Source organism: Microcaecilia unicolor, chromosome 1 (genome assembly GCF_901765095.1).
Source record: "Microcaecilia unicolor chromosome 1, aMicUni1.1, whole genome shotgun sequence".
In the NCBI taxonomy this organism is placed as follows: Eukaryota; Metazoa; Chordata; class Amphibia; order Gymnophiona; family Siphonopidae; genus Microcaecilia; species Microcaecilia unicolor.
In genome coordinates, this window is record NC_044031.1 from 744,154,686 (window position 1) to 744,173,728 (window position 19,043).

The 19,043-nt window shown below is 44.1% G+C and overlaps 1 protein-coding gene across 1 annotated transcript in view; it reads right to left on the minus strand.

The window, feature by feature from the left end:
• Positions 1–19,043, minus strand: part of AGBL1 (ATP/GTP binding protein like 1) — a 1,046,841-nt gene that overhangs the window by 622,960 nt on the left and 404,838 nt on the right. Inside the window, exons 21-22 of the mRNA XM_030192481.1 lie at positions 14,442–14,590; positions 2,763–2,850 (exon numbers count right to left, since the gene is read on the minus strand). Of these exons, the coding sequence (XP_030048341.1) occupies positions 2,763–2,850; positions 14,442–14,590 (237 nt within the window). The remainder of the gene's footprint in view (positions 1–2,762; positions 2,851–14,441; positions 14,591–19,043) is intronic.

The window sequence follows — 19,043 nt, forward strand, 5'->3', positions numbered from 1 at the left end:
TGACATTCCTGGCTATCTTCTGCTGAATATTGCTGGTCAGCGGCTTAACCCAAGTTTGTTTTGGTTTGCGCCCCCCCCCCCCCCCGACCACATGGGTCTCCTTTTCCCTTCAGCCCTCTCCTCTCACACCAGCACACCTCTGCCTTCCCTAGATCCAGCATCGCTCGCTACCTTCCTTCACGCAGGTCCAGGATTGCTGCCGCTTCCTTCTCCTTCCCCTGCTGCAGTGTTTGAGGCTTACATTTTCGGGCCACCCGCAATTCACGCAGGCACTCTGGGGCCTTCCCAGGAAGTTGCATCAGAGAGGGCCGGACGTAGCAGAGAGAAGTCTCCGCAGTGCCTATGTGAATCGCAGACGGCACAAGAAAAAAACCATAAGCTGCAAGCACTGCAGCGGCAGCGGGGGAAGAAGCAGAAAGTGGCAGATGCCAGACCTGCGGGAGGGGAAAGTAGGGAGCAATGCGCCACGGCACCCCTGAGAGTTCGCTGCAGCGCACAGTTTGGGAACCGCTGGCTTAACAGATATCTGGTTATATCGGCCGACATAAACAACTATCCGCCAATTATTCAGCCCCACTTTAGCGGCTGTATTTGCTCACGTGAACGTGCGGGATATCTTTGGCCACTTAGAAGATAACCAGCTAGTCGGAATATCAACATAGCCGGTTATCTTCTAACTACCCAAAAATAAACCGGAGGAGTGGCCTAGTGGTTAGAGTAGCAGACTTGAAATCCAAAGGTGGCTGGTTCAAATCCCACTGCTGCTCCTTGTGATCTTGAGCAAATCACTTACAGGCAGATGATCAAAAGCCCCGCACTGTTCCAAACAGTGCTCTAAACTAGCGCTGGAACAGCGCGGGGCTTTACTGTACCGATGATCAGAGATAATGCATGCAAATTTAAGCAGCGCAATTATCTCTGGTCATGGGGTAGAAGTGCGGGCGAATTGTGCCGAGCATGCACTCAGCAGCACAATCCTCCCACTCTTGTTTGACAGGTCTGGGCTGTCAAAATCCCAAACCTGTCAAACACAGGGGCTGGAGGTCCATGGGACCACCAGGCCCTGACTACCCCTGCCCCGAGCAATGGGGGCTGGAGGTCTGGCGGACCTCCGGTCCCCCCCCCCCCCCCGATGGTCCCCCCCCCCCCCCCCCCAGGTTCAGGGAGGGCTGGAGATCCGGTGGGTCTCCAGCCCCCCCAAACCCCCAGAAAAAGAGTCCCTGGTGGTCCAATGGCCGCCGTCGCTGACAGTCAACCCCCCCCCTCCCAGAGTTTCTCCCTTATATGGTGTGTAGCCCCGCCCAGCGCATCCCAGGATGCACTGGGTTGGGCGCCGCCATTTTGCGGCATTGAAGGAAGAGGAGGGAGGCAGGCTGCGTCCCTCCTCCAACTAAGGTAGGGGGGCTGGGAGGGGGTTCGTAGTTATTTTTACCAGGGATTCGGCAGCAGACAACTCTGGGAGTTGGGGAGTTGGGGTGGGCTGGAGGTCTGCCCACCCCTCTCGCTCACTAGGAGGGAGGGGGTTGACCGGCGGCCACTGGACCACCAGGGAGTCTTTTTCTGGGGGGTTGGGGGGGCTGGAGATCCACCAGATCTCCAGCCTTCCCTGAACCTGGGGGGGTGGGATCGTCGGGGGGGGGGGGACCGGAGGTCCGCCGGACCTCCAGTCCCCTGTCGTTGGGGGGGTGCTTTGCATCATTGGGGGGGGATGGGGGCCTGACAGCATGCAAATGCATGCTGGACAGGGCTCACCATTCCTCCCCAATGATCTGCAAACCCTAATGCCAGCTCGGAGCTGGCGTAGGGTTTGTCGCGGCCAGTAACCCAATCTTTGGAGCACTGGTCGCTGATCATTGGGGATGAATGCATTAAGCCCCATTTAGCATGCAATTGCATGCTACTTGCGGTAAGAGCCCTCGAGCGCGTTGTTTCACGCGCTCGAGGCCTCTAATCATGGGGTGGTAGCAAACGCCGGTGCTAGTATGGCGCTAACAGCCTCTAGCGCTGGCGTTTGCTTTTGATCATGAGGGTGTTAATCCTCCAATGCCTCAGGCACAAACTTAGATTGTGAGCCCTCCTGGGACAGAGAAATATCCAGAGTACCTGAATGTAATTCACCTTGAGCTACTACTGAAAAAGGTGTGAGCAAAATCTAAATAATTAAGATTCTGGAATCTTAAAGAGTGACAAGATTCCATGCAGAATCTCAAAGAGTAGCGACATTCCATATAGAACCCCAAAGAACAGCAATATTCTAGAGTGGAGGAGTGGCTTAGTGGTTACAACACCAGTCTTGCAATCCAGAAGTGGCCAGTTCAAATCCCACTGCTGCTCCTTGTGATCTTGGGCAAGTCACTTAACCCTCCATTGCCTCAGGTACAAACTTAGATCATGAGCCCTCCTGGGACAGAGAAATATCCAGAGTACCTGAATGTAACTCACCTTGAGCTACTACTCAAAAAGGTGTGAGCAAAATCCAAAATAAAAAAATGCCAGTCAGCAGAAATGGCCAAGCATTTAAATATCCAGGTTTAGTGGTGACCGTGGGAATTAGCCAGACTAATTCCCACAGTCTGAACATTGTCCCCTGTGTCCTTATGCAGCTCTGTCCACACTCAAGAGCAGGAACCAGTTCCCTTCAACCTTGTGATTTATTACCTGTGAAATACACGTCATTGGCAGCTGAAGGTTATCAACATAAATATTTTTAACAACGCATTAGAACGTGAGAGCAGCTAAAGGTGTGCCAATCATGCACTTACTTGTAATAGCAGATATCAGAGCCCACTCGAAGCCAGTGAGGTCTGCCTTGCAATGCTTCCTTGACTGAATACATCACTGGCTGCATACCTGAACAAAACAAAATGCAATTTCAGGAGAAACAATTCATGGTTAATTCTAAAAAAAAAAGATTTTGTTACAAATTATGGGGAAATTTTCCTTTTCTTTAACATCATTTAGAGGCCTATTTACTTAGAAGCATTTTTACTAAGCTGTGTAATGCATTTATTTTATTTATTTTATTTATTTGCATCTGTATCCCACATTTTCCCACCTATTTGCAGGCTCAGTGTGGCTTACAATACATTGTAAATAATGGAAGTACAATTGGTTGCAGTACAATTATGGGTTACATTGTGAAGAGTTATATAAGACAGAGTAAATTCAGGATATTCTTAGGGAATAGAACAGTGGAATATAACAGTGGTGAGTTGAGAGGGGGACAAAACAGTATCCAGGGAACAGGGAGGTCTGACAATTTTATCTGTGGGTAGGGTTTAGGAGTGGTGAGAGCACGGGAGAAGAGATTTCAGAGAGTGTATTGGTGCGTGTCTATGAGATTGTATGGGCTTCATTAACGTAAGCCTAACGCAGCATAAAATAGCACTCATGTGAGACATGCTACATGCGTGCTAAAATATATGCTACTGAGAGGGCATGTCAGAGGTGGACAGTGGGCATTCCTGGGCTATCCAGTTAACACAGCTACATTATGGGTGCACGTGAGCTCCTTACCACCTACAAAATGGGTGGCGGTAAGTGCACAAACAGATAATTTGACAAAATGGCCACACACTAATGGCACCAATAGCACATGAACACTAATACAAAAAAAAAAAAAAAAAAGGAAAAAGCCATTTTTAATGGTCTTACCCCCAAATTCTATATATGGGCGCCTTAAGTTGTGCAAACTAATGTGACCGCATGCCCCTTTCAGCAGTTGTAAATGCCCATTCTATGTTTTGCAGTACAGACATGGAGGAGCATTTTCGAAAGGGGGCGCCCATTCTCTAAGGGCGCCCATCTCTGAGGACGTCTCCGCGAAGGGGCGGGGCATCCCGTATTATCGAAACAAGATGGACGTCCATCTTTCATTTCGATAATACAGTCGGGCACACCCAAACCTAAGAGATGGTCGACCTAAATGTTGAGATGGTCAACCTTAGAGATGGATGACCTCGGTTTTCGTCGATAATGGAAACCGAGGACGCCCATCTCAAAAACGACCAAATCCAAGCCCTTTGGTCATGGGAGGAGCCAGCATTCGTAGTGCACTGGTCCCCCTCACATGCCAGGACACCAACCGGGCACCCTAGGGGGCACTGCAGTGGACTTTACAAATTGCTCCCAGGTGCATAGCTCTCTTACCTTTGGTGCTGAACCCCCCAACCCCCCAAAAAAAATCCACTCCCCAGAAATGTACACCACTACATTAGCCCTAAGGGGTGAAGGGGGACACCTACATGTGGGTACAGTGGGTTTCGGGTGGGTTTTGGAGGGCTCCCATGTACCACCACAAGTGTAACAGGTAGGGGGGGATGGGCCTGAGTCCACCTGCCTGAAGTGCACTGCACCCACTAAAAACTGCTCCAGGGACCTGCATACTGCTGTCATGGAGCTGGGTATGATATTTCAGGCTGGCATAGAGGCTGAAAAAAATGTTTTTTAATTATTTTTTTTTGGGTGGGAGGGGGTTGGTGACCACTGGGGGAGTAAGGGGAGGTCATCCTCCATTCCCTCCGGTGGTGATCTGGTCAGTTCGGGCACCTTTTCGAGGCTTGGTCGTGAAAAAAATTGGACCAAGTAAAGTCGGCCAAATGCTCATCAGGGACGCCCTTCTTTTTTCCACTATCGGCCGAGGATGCCCATCTGTTAACCACGCCCCCGCCCCGCCTTCGGTACACTGCCGACACGCCCCCGTGAACTTTGGTCGTCCCCACGACGGAAAGCAGTTGAGGATGCCCAAAATCTGCTTTCGATTATGCCGATTTTGGCGACCCTGAGAGAAGGACGCCCATCTCCTGATTTGTGTCAGAAGGTGGGCGTCCTTCTCTTTCGATTATGCCGCTGATAGACTCCCTAGTGAAATGGAGAATCCTTGTTTGTACTGTAGGTCTATCCGAAACACTCCCTCTCTCCACACTTCCCACACCCCCTTGGCATCTAGATGTAGTTTGCTTCCCATGTGTAAATGGCCCCAAGTGTATTTATGTATTAGATGGTCTTTAATACATCCTAACTTGTTTTTCTTTTTCTTTGGACACGTTAACCTAAGTTTTAATGAAAGTGTTTTTTAGTATCAACCATATCTCAAACAATTAAATATTACCTGAATTGGTTATTACTCTATTACCCATTAACTTTCTCTTTGCTTCATGTACAATTTCTCATTCATAATAGATTTTCTAAATGTTAAACATCCATGGTTATCCCAGTATGTTTATGATACTGTATTGTAAAATTGGATTCTTACAACAAATTACTTTCTTATGCATCCTATACTGTTTATTGTAAGCCACATTGAACTCAAACTTATTTGGGATAATGTGGGATATAAATGTCACAAATAAATAAATACATTTATGATAAATTGTGTCATATCCTTAAAGCTAGATTTTTATTTATTTGTGGTTGGATTAAGTGTTATTTTGTAACATTATATATTTTTTCCTTTTATTCTTATTTTTTGATCTATGCCTTTTAGGTTCTCTCTGTAGTTTTATCCTCTCTCATGATGTTATTAATTGCTAGATATTCATTTATTTATTTAGACATTTCATTTTAATGTCAGTTTTCTTGTTTATCTATTCTTTTAAGTATTTTTGATGTGTTTATTTGTTATGGGCCCTGTTTACTAAGCCGCGCTGTAGGCGCGCTAGCGTTTTTAGTAGCACGTGCTAATGCTAGAAACACCCATGGGTGTCTCTAGCATAGTCCATGCTAAATTTTAGTGCACGCTAAAAATGCTAGCGCACTTTAATAAACAGGGCTCTATGTGTCTTATCTCTAGACTCCCGAGGAAGGCCTTGCGGCCGAAACACAGCTCATGTTGAGTCTTGATTTGCCAATCAATAAAGTTGATTATCACACTTTCAGAATTTGTTTGTTGTCATCTGTCACCTTTACGGTGTCACGTACAAATGGCATTCTGCCACAGGGCACACGTGGCCTCTATGCCCATGTAAACAATGTCATTTACAAGTATAGGGCCAACAACACATTTTCCCCTAATACACACTATTCATGGCATTGCCCACAAAATGAAAACAAAAACTGAGACATGGGAAACTAAACAAAATGAAAACATTTGACCTGCACACCCCTAATTAATGCCAAGTGCATTATGATTAATAATCATTCATGTACTGAGACCGTAAGAGCATAAGAGTAGCCATACTGTGTCAGACTAATGGTCCATGTAGCCCAGTATCCTGTTTCCAACAGTGGCCAAGCCAGGTCTCAAGTACCTGGCAGAAACCCAAATAGTAGCAACATTCCATATAGAACCTGAAAGAGTAGCAAGATTCCATTCAGAATCTCAAAGAGTAGCAAACATTCCATGCTACCAATTCCAGGATAAGTAGTCGCTGCTCCATGTCTGTCTCAATAGCAGACTAGGGACTTTTCCTCTAGGAACTTTTCCAAACCTTTTTTTAAACCCAGATACACTAACATAGTAACATAGTAAATGACAGCAGAAAAAGACCTGCATGGTCCATCCAGTCTGCCCAACAAGACAAACTCATATGTGCTACTTTTTGTGTATACCCTACTTTGATTTGTACCTGTCCTCTTCAGGGCACAGACTGTATAAGTCTGTCCAGCACTATCCTCGCCTCCCAACCACCAGCCCCGCCTCCCACCACTGGCTCTGGCACAGACCGTATAAGTCTGCCCAGCACTATCCTCGCCTCCCACCACCGGCTGGCTCTGCCACCCAATCTCGGCTAAGCTCCTTAGGATCCATTCCTTCTGAACAGGATGCCTTTATGTTTATCCCACGCGTGTTTGAATTCTGTTACCGTTTTCATTTCCACCACTAACCACTGTTACCACATCCTCCAGCAAAGAGTTCCAAAGCTTAACTATTCTTTGAGTGAAAAAATATTTTCTCCTATTTGTTTTAAAAGTATCTCCAAGTAACTTCCTCAAGTGTCCCCTAGTCTTTGTACTTTCAGAATGAGTAAAATAATCAATGTACTTCAACTCGTTCTACACCACTCAGGATTTTGTAGACCTCAATCATATCTCCCCTCATCCGTCTTTTCTCCAAGCTGAAGAGCCCTAACCTCTTTAGCCTTTCCTCATATGAGAGGAGATCCATCCCCTTTATCGTTTGGTCGCTCTTCTTTGAACCTTGTCTAATTCCACTAGAATTAAATAGAAATCAAACAAAATAAAACATGGAAAAGAAAATAAGATGATACCTTTTTTATTGGACTTAACTTAATACATTTCTTGATTAGCTTTCGAAGGTTGCCCTTCTTCCTATATATACTATCTGCTACCACATTTGCTTATTTCCGATCTGACGAGGAAGGGCAACCCTCGAAAGCTAATCAAGAAATGTATTAAGTTATGTCCAATAAAAAAGGTATCATCTTATTCTCTTTTCCATGTTTTATTTTGTTTGATTTCTATTGATAACCTTAAGAGTGGACTAACACGGCTACCACGCTCCTCTACACTAGAATTCAGAAAGAGCATTTTCACTTTTGATTATGTTTGTATGAAGCAAGAACCTGACCAACTGAAGATAAACCCTGAAGGTATAATGATATATGTTAACAGCTAGCAAGAGGTTAATTTAGTCATACAGTTTAATATACTGACAACTGAAAACCTGATACTGTACTATAGGTGCAAACCATAAATCTCACAGTTGTTCCCACAGCTATTCAAACCATTCCATTCTTTAACACATAGTAGATAAGCTAAAAATTAAATCATTTTTCATGTTACATTTTTCCTTGCACACCAGAAATGTTATTCCCCTCGCTCTGAAGGGACCAGCTATAAAACAGAAATATCATATGGATTACAGCAGAAACCACCTTTTCAAATGATGAGGTCAGCTGTTTCTTGCCCTTCGAATTTTGTAGCTCTGAAGTCTATCAGGAGGAAGCACACCTCTTTTGATATCTCAGATTCTTACTGCTGAATATAAAGTTTTGAAGTAGCTCCACATTTAGACAAGTGAAAATAGACAACTGATTATAAAACAGCTCCTTAGAATTAAGCAGGGCTTTTCTTGAGGGGGTACTTGGGGGTACTGAGTACCGGCACCTTTTCCGTTGTCTGCTAAAATTGACCCACGGACACCAAGTTTTAATGAAAGAGCTCAGGTTCTACACACCAATTCTGCCTTGTCATAGATTCTGTGACTGGTTGCAGGGGGCCTGGCTATTGTGGGGTGGGTCCTTCAGTGATCACCCCCACCCCTGAAGGGTGGTCTAGCATTGGAGTACCAGCACCTTTTTTTGATAGAAAAAAATGCACTGGAATTAAGGGAATGACCCAAAATCAAAAGGAATAGAGGTTGAATTCCCAACCCTACTTATGAGAACTGTTCTGCATTTGGAAAAAAAAAGGGGGGTGGTTTGATTTCAATGGTTCAGGCCACAGCTAATGCAGATATGGTTGTCATTTTTTAGTACAGCGGACAAAAACCTGTCTCATCAATCAAGTGTTTGAAGGGGATATTTCTCAAATAGCCAATCAGGATCTTTTCGAGGGTAATTATTATTATTATTAGCATTTGTATAGCGCTACCAGACGCACGCAGCGCTGAACACCTGATACAAAGAGACAGTCCCTGCTCAAAAGAGCTTACAATCTAAATAATCTTTTAAACTATTTTCACATGTAAGTGGGCTCTTATAAGATTAATTCATGCCTAGACGTATGAAGAGTACAAGCCAGCACATCCTTGAATAATATAAAACCAGGAGCACATTATCCCACTTTTTATTCATTATCGTTGGTTACCGGTAAGCTTCAGAATACAATTTAAAATTTTGGTCCTTACACATAAGGGGCTAGATTCTATATATGGTGCCTGAAAAATCCGCACAGTAAAAAAAATACGCCTGGGCGTATTCTCTAAAGTATACCTAAATTTTATAGAATAGGCTTAAATTTCCACATGGTATATAGAATACACCGAGTGCCTCTCCATGCGACCACATTTTGGAGACAGCCATTTAGGCCATGTTTTACTTGGTGTAAATCCTGATGCCTATATTAGCACATAGTAACATAGTAGATGACGGCAGAAAAAGACCTGCACGGTCCATCCAGTCTGCCCAACAAGATAAACTCATATGTGCTACTTTTTGTGTATACCTTACCTTGATTTCTACCTGTCCTTTTCCGGGCACAGACCGTATAAGTCTGCCCAGCACTATCCCCGCCTCCCAACCACCAGCCCCGCCTCCCACCACCAGCTCCGGCACAGACCGTATAAGTCTGCCCAGCACTATCCCCGCCTCCCACCACCGGCTCTGCCACCCAATCTCGGCTAAGCTCCTGAGGATCCACTCCTTCTGCACAGGATTCCTTTATGCTTATCCCACGCATGTTTGAATTCCGTTACCGTTTTCATCTCCACCACCTCCCGCGGGAGGGCATTCCAAGCATCCACTACTCTCTCCGTGAAAAAATACTTCCTGACATTTTTCTTGAGTCTGCCCCCCTTCAATCTCATTTCATGTCCTCTTGTTCTACCGCCTTCGCATCTCCAGAAAAGGTTCGTTTGCAGATTAATACCTTTCAAATATTTGAACGTCTGTATCATATCACCCCTGTTTCTCCTTTCCTCCAGGGTACACATGTTGAGGTCAGCAAGTCTCTCCTCATACGTCTTGTAACGCAAATCCCATACCATTCTCGTAGCTTTTCTTTGCACATAGATTTTAGAAACACCCTTTCCACGTCCATAACTATGCCCCCTTTTCAACTGTGTGACTTGGAATTTACGAGCACCACGTTACAGAATAACATTTATTAGTGAGTTGTATGCGTAAGTCGTAATTAATGCCAATTAATTCTGATAATTGCTTGTTAACATCCAATTGACAGTGCTGATTAGCTAGTTAACCAATTAAGTTATGCACATTGTTACAGAATATGCTTGGATTTCTGCACAGAAATGAAGGCGCGATAAACAGAATTGGGGGGAAGGAATATTATGAGCAAGTATCATCGCCCTTGAGGAAATTAATAACATTTTACCTGTTAGGGATTGATGTTCTTCAGAATCCTTATGTTTGGGTATTCCTGGGCTTACAATGGCCCTGCTGAACAGTTCACATCAGCGAGTATTTTCTGTAATGGTCCCTGTCATTTGGAATAAGCTTTCCCTAAGGTTGAGGGCAGAACGTTGTTTGGGGAGATCCGAGAAATTCAGGGGAGATCCGGGAAATTATAGACCGGTGAGTCTGACATCGGTGCCGGGGAAAATGGTAGAGGCTATTATTAAAAACAAAATTACAGAGCACATCCGAGGACATGGATTACTGAGACCAAGTCAGCACGGCTTTTGTGTGGGGAAATCTTGATGACCAATTTACTTCAATTCTTTGAAGGAGTAAACAAACATGTGGACAAAGGGGAGCCGGTTGATATTGTGTATCTGGATTTTCAAAAGGCATTTGACAAGGTACCTCATGAAAGGCTACAGAGGAAATTGGAGGGTCATGGGATAGGAGGAAATGTCCTATTGTGGATTAAAAACTGGTTGAAGGATAGGAAACAGAGAGTGGGGTTAAATGGGCAGTATTCACAATGGAGAAGGGTAGTTAGTGGGGTTCCTCAGGGGTCTGTGCTAGGACCGCTGCTTTTTAATATATTTATAAATGATTTAGAGATGGGAGTAACTAGCGAGGTAATTAAAGTTATTCAAAGTCGTTAACTCGCGACAGGATTGTGAAAAATTACAAGAGGACCTTACGAGACTGGGCGGCTAAATGGCAGATGACGTTTAATGTGAGCAAGTGCAAGGTGATGCATGTGGGAAAAAAGAACCCGAATTATAGCTACATCATGCAAGGTTCCACGTTAGGAGTTACGGATCAAGAAAGGGATCTGGGTGTCGTCGTCAATAACACACTGAAACCTTCTACTCAGTGTGCTGCTGCGGCTAGGAAAGCGAATAGAATGTTGGGTATTATTAGGAAAGGTATGGAAAACAGGTGTGAGGATGTTATAATGCCGTTGTATCGCTCCATGGTGCGACCGCATCTTGAGTATTGTGTTCAATTCTGGTCGCCGCATCTCAAGAAAGATATAGTACAATTGGAAAAGGTGCAGCGAAGGGCGACTAAAATGATAGCGGGGATGGGACGACTTCCCTATGAAGAAAGACTAAGGAGGCTAGGGCTATTCAGCTTGGAGAAGAGACGGCTGAGGGGAGACATGATAGAGGTATATAAAATAATGAGTGGAGTGGAACAGGTGGATGTGAAGCGTCTGTTCACGCTTTCCAAAAATACTAGGACTAGGGGGCATGCGATTAAACTACAGTGTAGTAAATTTAAAACAAATCGGAGAAACTTTTTCTTCACCCAACGTGTAATTAAACTCTGGAATTCATTGCCGGAAAATGTGGTGAAGGCGGTTAGCTTAGCAGAGTTTAAAAAGGGGTTGGACGGTTTCCTAAAGGACAAATCCATAAACCGCTACTAAACAGACTTGGAAAAATCCAAAATCCCAGGAATAACATGTATGGAATGTTTGTACGTTTGGGAAGCTTGCCAGGTGCCCTTGGCCTGGATTGGCCGCTGTCGTGGACAAGATGCTGGGCTCGATGGACCCTTGGTCTTTTCCCAGTATGGCATTACTTATGTACTTATGTACTTATGTAAGTGATTATTGAAAGCTTATTTGTTTTCATTGGCTTTCTGTACCGTTAATTAGGGAGAGTTATTCATTTTCTTTTCTAGATTTAGATATGGCTGCTCTGTGTGCTTTCATATTTTTTACTGTAGTTCTTTTCTTTTCTTGCATTTTATTGCAAACCGCTTTGATACTGTATTATGTAAGGCAATATGGGGCCCTTTTACTAAGCCACGTAAGCGCCCATGCGTGCCCAATGCACGCCATTCCAGAGTTAACACCCGGCTACCACATGGCCAGGGTGATAATTTCATTTTTGACGTACGTCCACTACGTACATCAGAAAATAATTTTTATTTTCTGGCGTGCGGTGCTACTGGGCGTTAAAAGGCATTTAACGTGTGTAGACCATTACCGCCCGGTTAACACGTGAGACCTTACCGCTAAATCAATGGCACGTCCAATGCCACACGTCCATTTTTGGTCAAAATTTTAAAAAGGCTTTTTTACAGGTGCGCTGAAAAATGGATCTGCACTCATCCAAAACACGCATCTACTCTACCGTGGCCATTTTTCAGCGCACCTTAGTAAAAGGATACCTGTATGAACTATAAACTATAATAAGGGGTTAAGTCTATAGATGATGCTCAAACTTAGGCGCTGGGAAAAATCTATTCTTGAGTTCTATTCTGTAAAGAGTGCGCCGGGCTGAGCGCCCTTTATAGAATAGCGCTTAGAGCAGATCCTGTGTCCAACTTTAGGCGCAACGACTGAAGCCTGTTGAAACCTGGTGTAAATCCTGGTGTGCAAGTTGAGTATAACCCCAGCATTTTATAACACAGAGCTTAAATAACCGTAACGCCCCTGACACTCACCCATACCCCTACCATGGCCATGCCCCCCTTTTGGGATGTGAACAAGCCATTTTGGGTGTGCAGCATTACAGAACAGGTAGATGCATGCCTAGATCTAAATTAGTGCCAATTAACTCCAAGTAAGGCTAATAATTGTTTGTTAGCACCCAGCGCTATAGAAATGATAAGTTGTAGTAGTACTGACTAGTTTACGCGCAAGAAAGGGATCTGGGTGTCGTCGTCAATAACACACTGAAACCTTCTGCTCAGTGTGCTGCTGCGTCTAGGAAAGCGAATAGAATGTTGGGTATTATTAGGAAAGGTATGGAAACAGGTGTGAGGATGTTATAATGCCGTTGTATCGCTCCATGGTGCGACCGCACCTTGAGTATTGTGTTCAATTCTGGTCGCCGCATCTCAAGAAAGATATAGTACAATTGGAAAAGGTGCAGAGAAGGGCGACTAAAATGATAGCGGGGATGGGACGACTTCCCTATGAAGAAAGACTAAGGAGGCTAGGGCTTTTCAGCTTGGAGAAGAGACGGCTGAGGGGAGACATGATAGAGGTATATAAAATAATGAGTGGAGTGGAACAGGTGGATGTGAAGCGTCTGTTCACGCTTTCCAAAAATACTAGGACTAGGGGGCATGCGATTAAACTACAGTGTAGTAAATTTAAAACAAATTGAAGAACATTTTTCTTCACCCAACGTGTAATTAAACTCTGGAATTCATTGCTGGAAAATGTGGTGAAGGCGGTTAGCTTAGCAGAGTTTAAAAAGGGGTTGGACGGTTTCCTAAAGGACAAGTCCATAAACCGCTACTAAACGGACTTGGAAAAATCCAAATCCCAGGAATACCATGTATAGAATGTTTGTACGTTTGGGAAGCTTGCCAGGTGCCCTTGGCCTGGATTGGCCGCTGTCGTGGACAAGATGCTGGGCTCGATGGACCCTTATTCTTTTCCCAGTATGGCATTACTTATGTACTTATAATCTGGACTCTGCGCCCAATTTGGGTGTTCAACTTTGGATGACTTATTTAGAATCCAGGGGAAGGTGTGATCAGGGGCAGAGAGTGCATGAGAATCCAGATTTACTCTTGTGCTTTATAAAGTGTACTGTACATGATTGTGCGTATTCTGCTAGATAAAATCCAAGGAGTAGGATAAATTGGCTCTTCCAAAAAAACCAAAGGAGACACTCGTTCAAAAGGTGACCTTTATTGACACAATTCAAATGACTCAACACAGTTGCTGGCTGGCTTTTTTTTCCCTGTCAGAAGTTTCCATGTACGCCCACTTACCCCTGACCGATATTACTCATATGACCTTATGCATATGAACTTGGAAATAATACCTACATCCGCACAACGAAGACTGGGAGACTCCTGAAGAAGGTTTTCTGACGCCGAAACACAGCAGCTGTTTCGAGTCACTTGAATTGCGTCAATAAAGATCACCTATTGAACGAATATCTCCCTTGCTTTTTCGGAAGAGCCAATTTACCCTACTCCTTGGATGTTATCTTGCTGACACACATAGGGACTGAACGTTCCTCCACTTTTGTGTGGTTGTGCATATTCTGCTCCCATACATTTACACCTGCACTCAAGCAGATATAATGGCCACACTTTCAATCTACTTTAATGACTACTGGAGTTGACAAAATGTAACACAGAATAACTTATCAAAGACCTCAGCGGTGCTACTTAATGAGTATAACTAATCTAATCAAGATTTAGACACCATCATTGTCAATGGTCTTTCCATTTTCAAAATATTTTATATTTTTGCAATTTTATAAATTTTATATCCACTCTAACCTGACTAAAGAAATGCACTTATCTTATGTCAGCTCAGATCCTTGATATCAACAGATTTGTGTATAAATTCCTTTGAGTCTATAGCAAACTCTGTGCAAATGTAGAAAATTTGCAGAATTAACTTAAACACCTGATTCAAACCCTTACCGTAATTAAACTGGCTGTTGAATTTTTCGCAGTTGAGGATATTGAAACGATAAGGTACACCAGCCTTCATTAAGCTCACCTCGAAGTAGAACCACTGATGATGCAGATAAGTGTTAATATCTGTATTCATAATCAAGTCATATTCAAACCTATAAAGCAAACAAGTGAGACATTAGAGTGGCAAGCTGTGAATTAGAGAGAAGAAAAGGTTTGTATCACTGTAGCACATCATTATTGTTGGTACATGTGTAATGTTCTTAGATGCAAAGTCATGTTGGCTGCTTTCTGATTGAGAACACTATGATTTCTTGATCTCGAGTATTCATGTGTGGAATAGGTTCGGTGGCATTCACTTTATCTTTCATGGAACAGTAAAAAATAGATATAAATCAACAGAGTCACTGAAGTCTTGAAACGGTGTTATTTGTTTGTTTGTGTGTGTGTGTGTGTATTACATTGGCTTTTACCTTTCTTTTACGTGGAGGGGCATAATCGAAAGGGACGCCCAAGTTTTCCTGGGGCCTTCCTCGCAGGACGGCTCCAGCAAGGGACGGGGAAACCCGTATTATCGAAACAAGATGGGCGGCCATCTTTAATTTTGATAATACGGTCGGGGACGCCCAAATCAGCAAATTTAGGTCAACCTTAGAGATGGTCGTCCCCAGGACTTGGTCATTTCTGATTTTCAGCGATAATGGAAAGCGAGGACATCCATCTCAGAAACGACCAAATCCAAGCCATTTGGTCATGGGAGGAGCCAGTATTCGTAGTGCACTGGTCCCACTAACGGAACGGAAAAAGCCCTTCCCTTACCGATCCCTTAGCAATTCAGAAAGGAACGGGCATGCATGAAGGAAATCGCATGCAAATAAGCTGCACGCTGTTAGTTCATTTGCACTCGATTTCCTTCCTAAGGAGGGGAAGCCAGTGCAGAGCAGCCAAGCGTTATGCTTGGTTGCTCTGTGCATGTCAAAGACGGCTTCATACATGCAGACAAGCTGCATGTATAATAGCCGTCTACAACCATAGAAAAACACAAGTCCAGGTGAAAACGTCCAAGTGCTCGTCAGGGATGTCTTTTTTTTTTTTTTAAGAATATGGGTGTGAAAGATGTCCGCGACGCGTCCAAAATGTGGATGTTTCTGTAAGAAGGACATCCATGCCTTTGCTATGCCTCTGACACCCCCTTTATTTATTTGGATTTTGGATCACAAGTAGCAGCAGTGGGATTTAAACCGGCCACTTCTGGATTGCAAGACCAGTGCTCTAACCACTAGGCCACTCCGCCACTCCATTCCACTCCCTTGAAATTTGGCCGTCCCTGTGGGGGGGGGGGGGGCAGTTCAGGATGTCCAAAATGTTTGAAAGAAGGATGTCCACGCCTTCGTTATGCTTCCGCAGACACACACATACCTTCCCCCAGGGACCTGCATACTGCCCCCCTCCCCTCAGGGATGGCCAAAATTCAAGGGAGTGGAGTGGGATGTAGGAGTGGAGAAGTGGCCTAGTGGGTAGAGCACTGGTCTTGCAATCCAGAGGTGGCAGGTTCAAATTCCACTGCTGCTACATGTGACCCAAAATCCAAATAAATAAAGGGGGTGTCAGAGGCATAGCAATCTCACAGAAACATCCACATTTTGGACATCCTCAACTGCATCACAGGGACGGAGACATAGCAAAGGACGTTCTTCACTCATACTCTTAAAAAAAAAAGACAAAAGTTTTTAAAGGTTTTTTTTCCGGGGTGGGAGGTGGCTAGTGACCACTGGGGGAGTCAGGGGAGGTCATCCACAATTCCCTCCAGTGGTCATCTGGTCATTTAGGACACATTTTTGTGGCTTGGTCATAAAAAAAGGACCAAGTAAAGCCGGCCAAGTGTTCGTCAGGGACGCCCTTCTTTTTCCCATTATCACTTGAGGACGCCAATCTGTTAGGCACCCCCCAGTCCCGCCTTCACTACGCCTCCGACATGCCCCAGGAACTTTGGTCATCCCTGCGACAGGAAGCAGTTGGGGACACCCAAAATCGGCTTTTGATTATGCCGATTTGGGCGACCCTCTGATAGAAGGACGCCCATCTCCCGATTTGTGTCGAAAGATGGGCACCCTTCTCTTTCGAAAATAAGCCTGATTGTAAAATAGTAGATGAAGGCAGATAAAGACCTGCACAGTCCATCCAGTCTGCCCAACAAGATAAACTCATTGTTTGAGCTACTTTATATGTATACCTGACCTTGATTTATCCTTGCCATTTTCAGGGCACAGATTGTAGAAGTCTGCCCAGCACTAGCTTTGCTTCCCAATTACCGGTGTTGGCACAAAATCTCCACTAAGCTTCTGTGGATCCATTCCTTATGAAGAGGATTCCTTTGTGTTTATCCCATGTATTTTTGAATTCCACTACCATTTTCATCTCCACCACCCTCTCCATGAAAAAATACTTCCTGACATTTTTCCTTAGTCTGCCCCACTTCAGCCTCAATTCATGTCCTCTAGTTCTACCGCCTTCCCGTCTCCAGAAAAGGTGTGTTTGCGGATTAATACCTTTCAAATATTTGAACGTCTGTATCATATCACCCCTGTTTCTCCTCTCCTCCAGGGTAGGAGTTGAATGCATAGGACGTCAAAAGTTGACTAAATAATAAATGAAATTTCCCATTTACATTCCCATATCAAACACGCACAAACCTTTCCCCGATTCTGCCATATGTCTTTGTTAAACTTTTGATAAAGAATTCTATATGACTTCCTATGTCATTGAAGAATTCCTTGCTTTTGTTCAAACACCCAGAACAAAAGGGAAAGGGAAATGGGACTTGATATAAAAACAGGACCATTTCACTAACTCTTTTAGCAAGGAAATTTAACTACACTTCTATTGGTATAGTGAACTTTGGTAGCATTTGTTAAGGTGTTGTGCTGTCACGTGCGATTCTAGTCATGCCTCATTTGGTACTAAACAATAGTGCAAATGATTGCACAAGCACATTAGTGCATGCTAAAATGAACTATTTATGTGCATTAATAGGGAGATATAAATGTGGCTTAATGGGAATGGGCATTTTCTATATGACATCTAACCGAGTATGGCCATTTCTGAACCAGAAAAAGGTCTCTCTTTTTGTTTCACAAATGTACATAAGTAATGCCACACTGGTAAAAGACCAAGGGTCCATCGAGCTCAGCATCCTGTCCACGACAGCGGCCAATCCAGGCTAAGGGCACCTGGCAAGCTTCCCAAACGTACAAACATTCTATACATGTTATTCCCGGAATTGTGGATTTTTCCCAAGTCCATTTAGTAGTGGTTTATGGACTTGTTCTTTAAGAAACCATCTAACCCTTTTTTAAACTCTGCTAAGCTAACCGCCTTCACCACTTTCTCTGGCAACGAATTCCAGAGTTTAATTATACGTTGGGTGAAGAAATATTTTGTGCTCAGTGTGTTTACTTTTGTGACTATTTGAAAAAAAGAAAAAAAAGTCCAAGGGAAAAACGCACAAAAACATATGGGGGGGGGGGGGCAGTAGACTGGCACCAGAGACATCTCAGCACAGCAGTGGGGTACCCTAGAGGGCACTGTAGTGGACTTCACATAGAGGTCCCAGGTACACATTTCACCCTTACCCCCTTATATTGTATTGTGAGCCCCCCACATATAGGTGACACCTGTTGTGGGGTTCGGTTGGGTACAGTAGTTTTTTGTTGCTTTTTGGATGGCTCACAGTTTACACCACAAGTGTATCAGTTAAAGTGGGTTGTGGGCCACTAGACTTCTCCAGGGACCTACTTGCTGCTCTAATAGGACTGGCCATAACATCAGATGCTGTCATAGAGGCTGGTATGTACTCTTTCTTTCCCATCTTTGAGGGGTGGGAGGGGCTCAGTGAACACTGTGGGAATAAGGGAGAGGTCATGCCTTAATCCCTCTAGGGGTCATCTGGTCATTTAGGGCACCTTTTTGTGGCTTATTCGTGACTGAAACAGGTCCAGACCAAAACATCTAACTTTTGCCCCTGAAAGTTTTTACTTTGTTCCAGTGTGCTGCGGCGGCTAAGAAAGCACACAGAATGTTAAGTATTATTAGGAAAGGGATGGAAAACAAACACAAAGATGTTATAATGCCGTTGTATCGCTCCATGGTGCGACCGCACCTCGAATATTGTGTCCAATTCTGGTCACCGCATCTCAAAAAAAGATATAAAGGAATTGGAGAAGGTGCAGAGAAGGGCGACGAAAATGATAAAAGGGATGGAACGACTCCCCTATGAGGAAAGGCTGAGAAGGTTAGGGCTCTTCAGCTTGGAGAAGAGGCGGCTGAGGGGTGACATGATAGAAGTCTACAAGATAATGAGCGGAGTAAAGCGGACAGATGTGAAGCGTTTGTTTACACTTTCAAACAACAATAGAACCAGGGGACACAAGATGAAGCTAGAATGTGGTAGATTTAAAACAAATAGGAGAAAAGTTTTCTTTACTCAGTGTGTAGTTGGACTCTGGAACTCGTTGCCGGAGAATGTAGTGACAGCAGCTGGCCTTACGAAGTTTAAGTGGGGGTTTGGACAGATTCCTGAGGGAAAAGTCCATTGAACATAATTAAAAA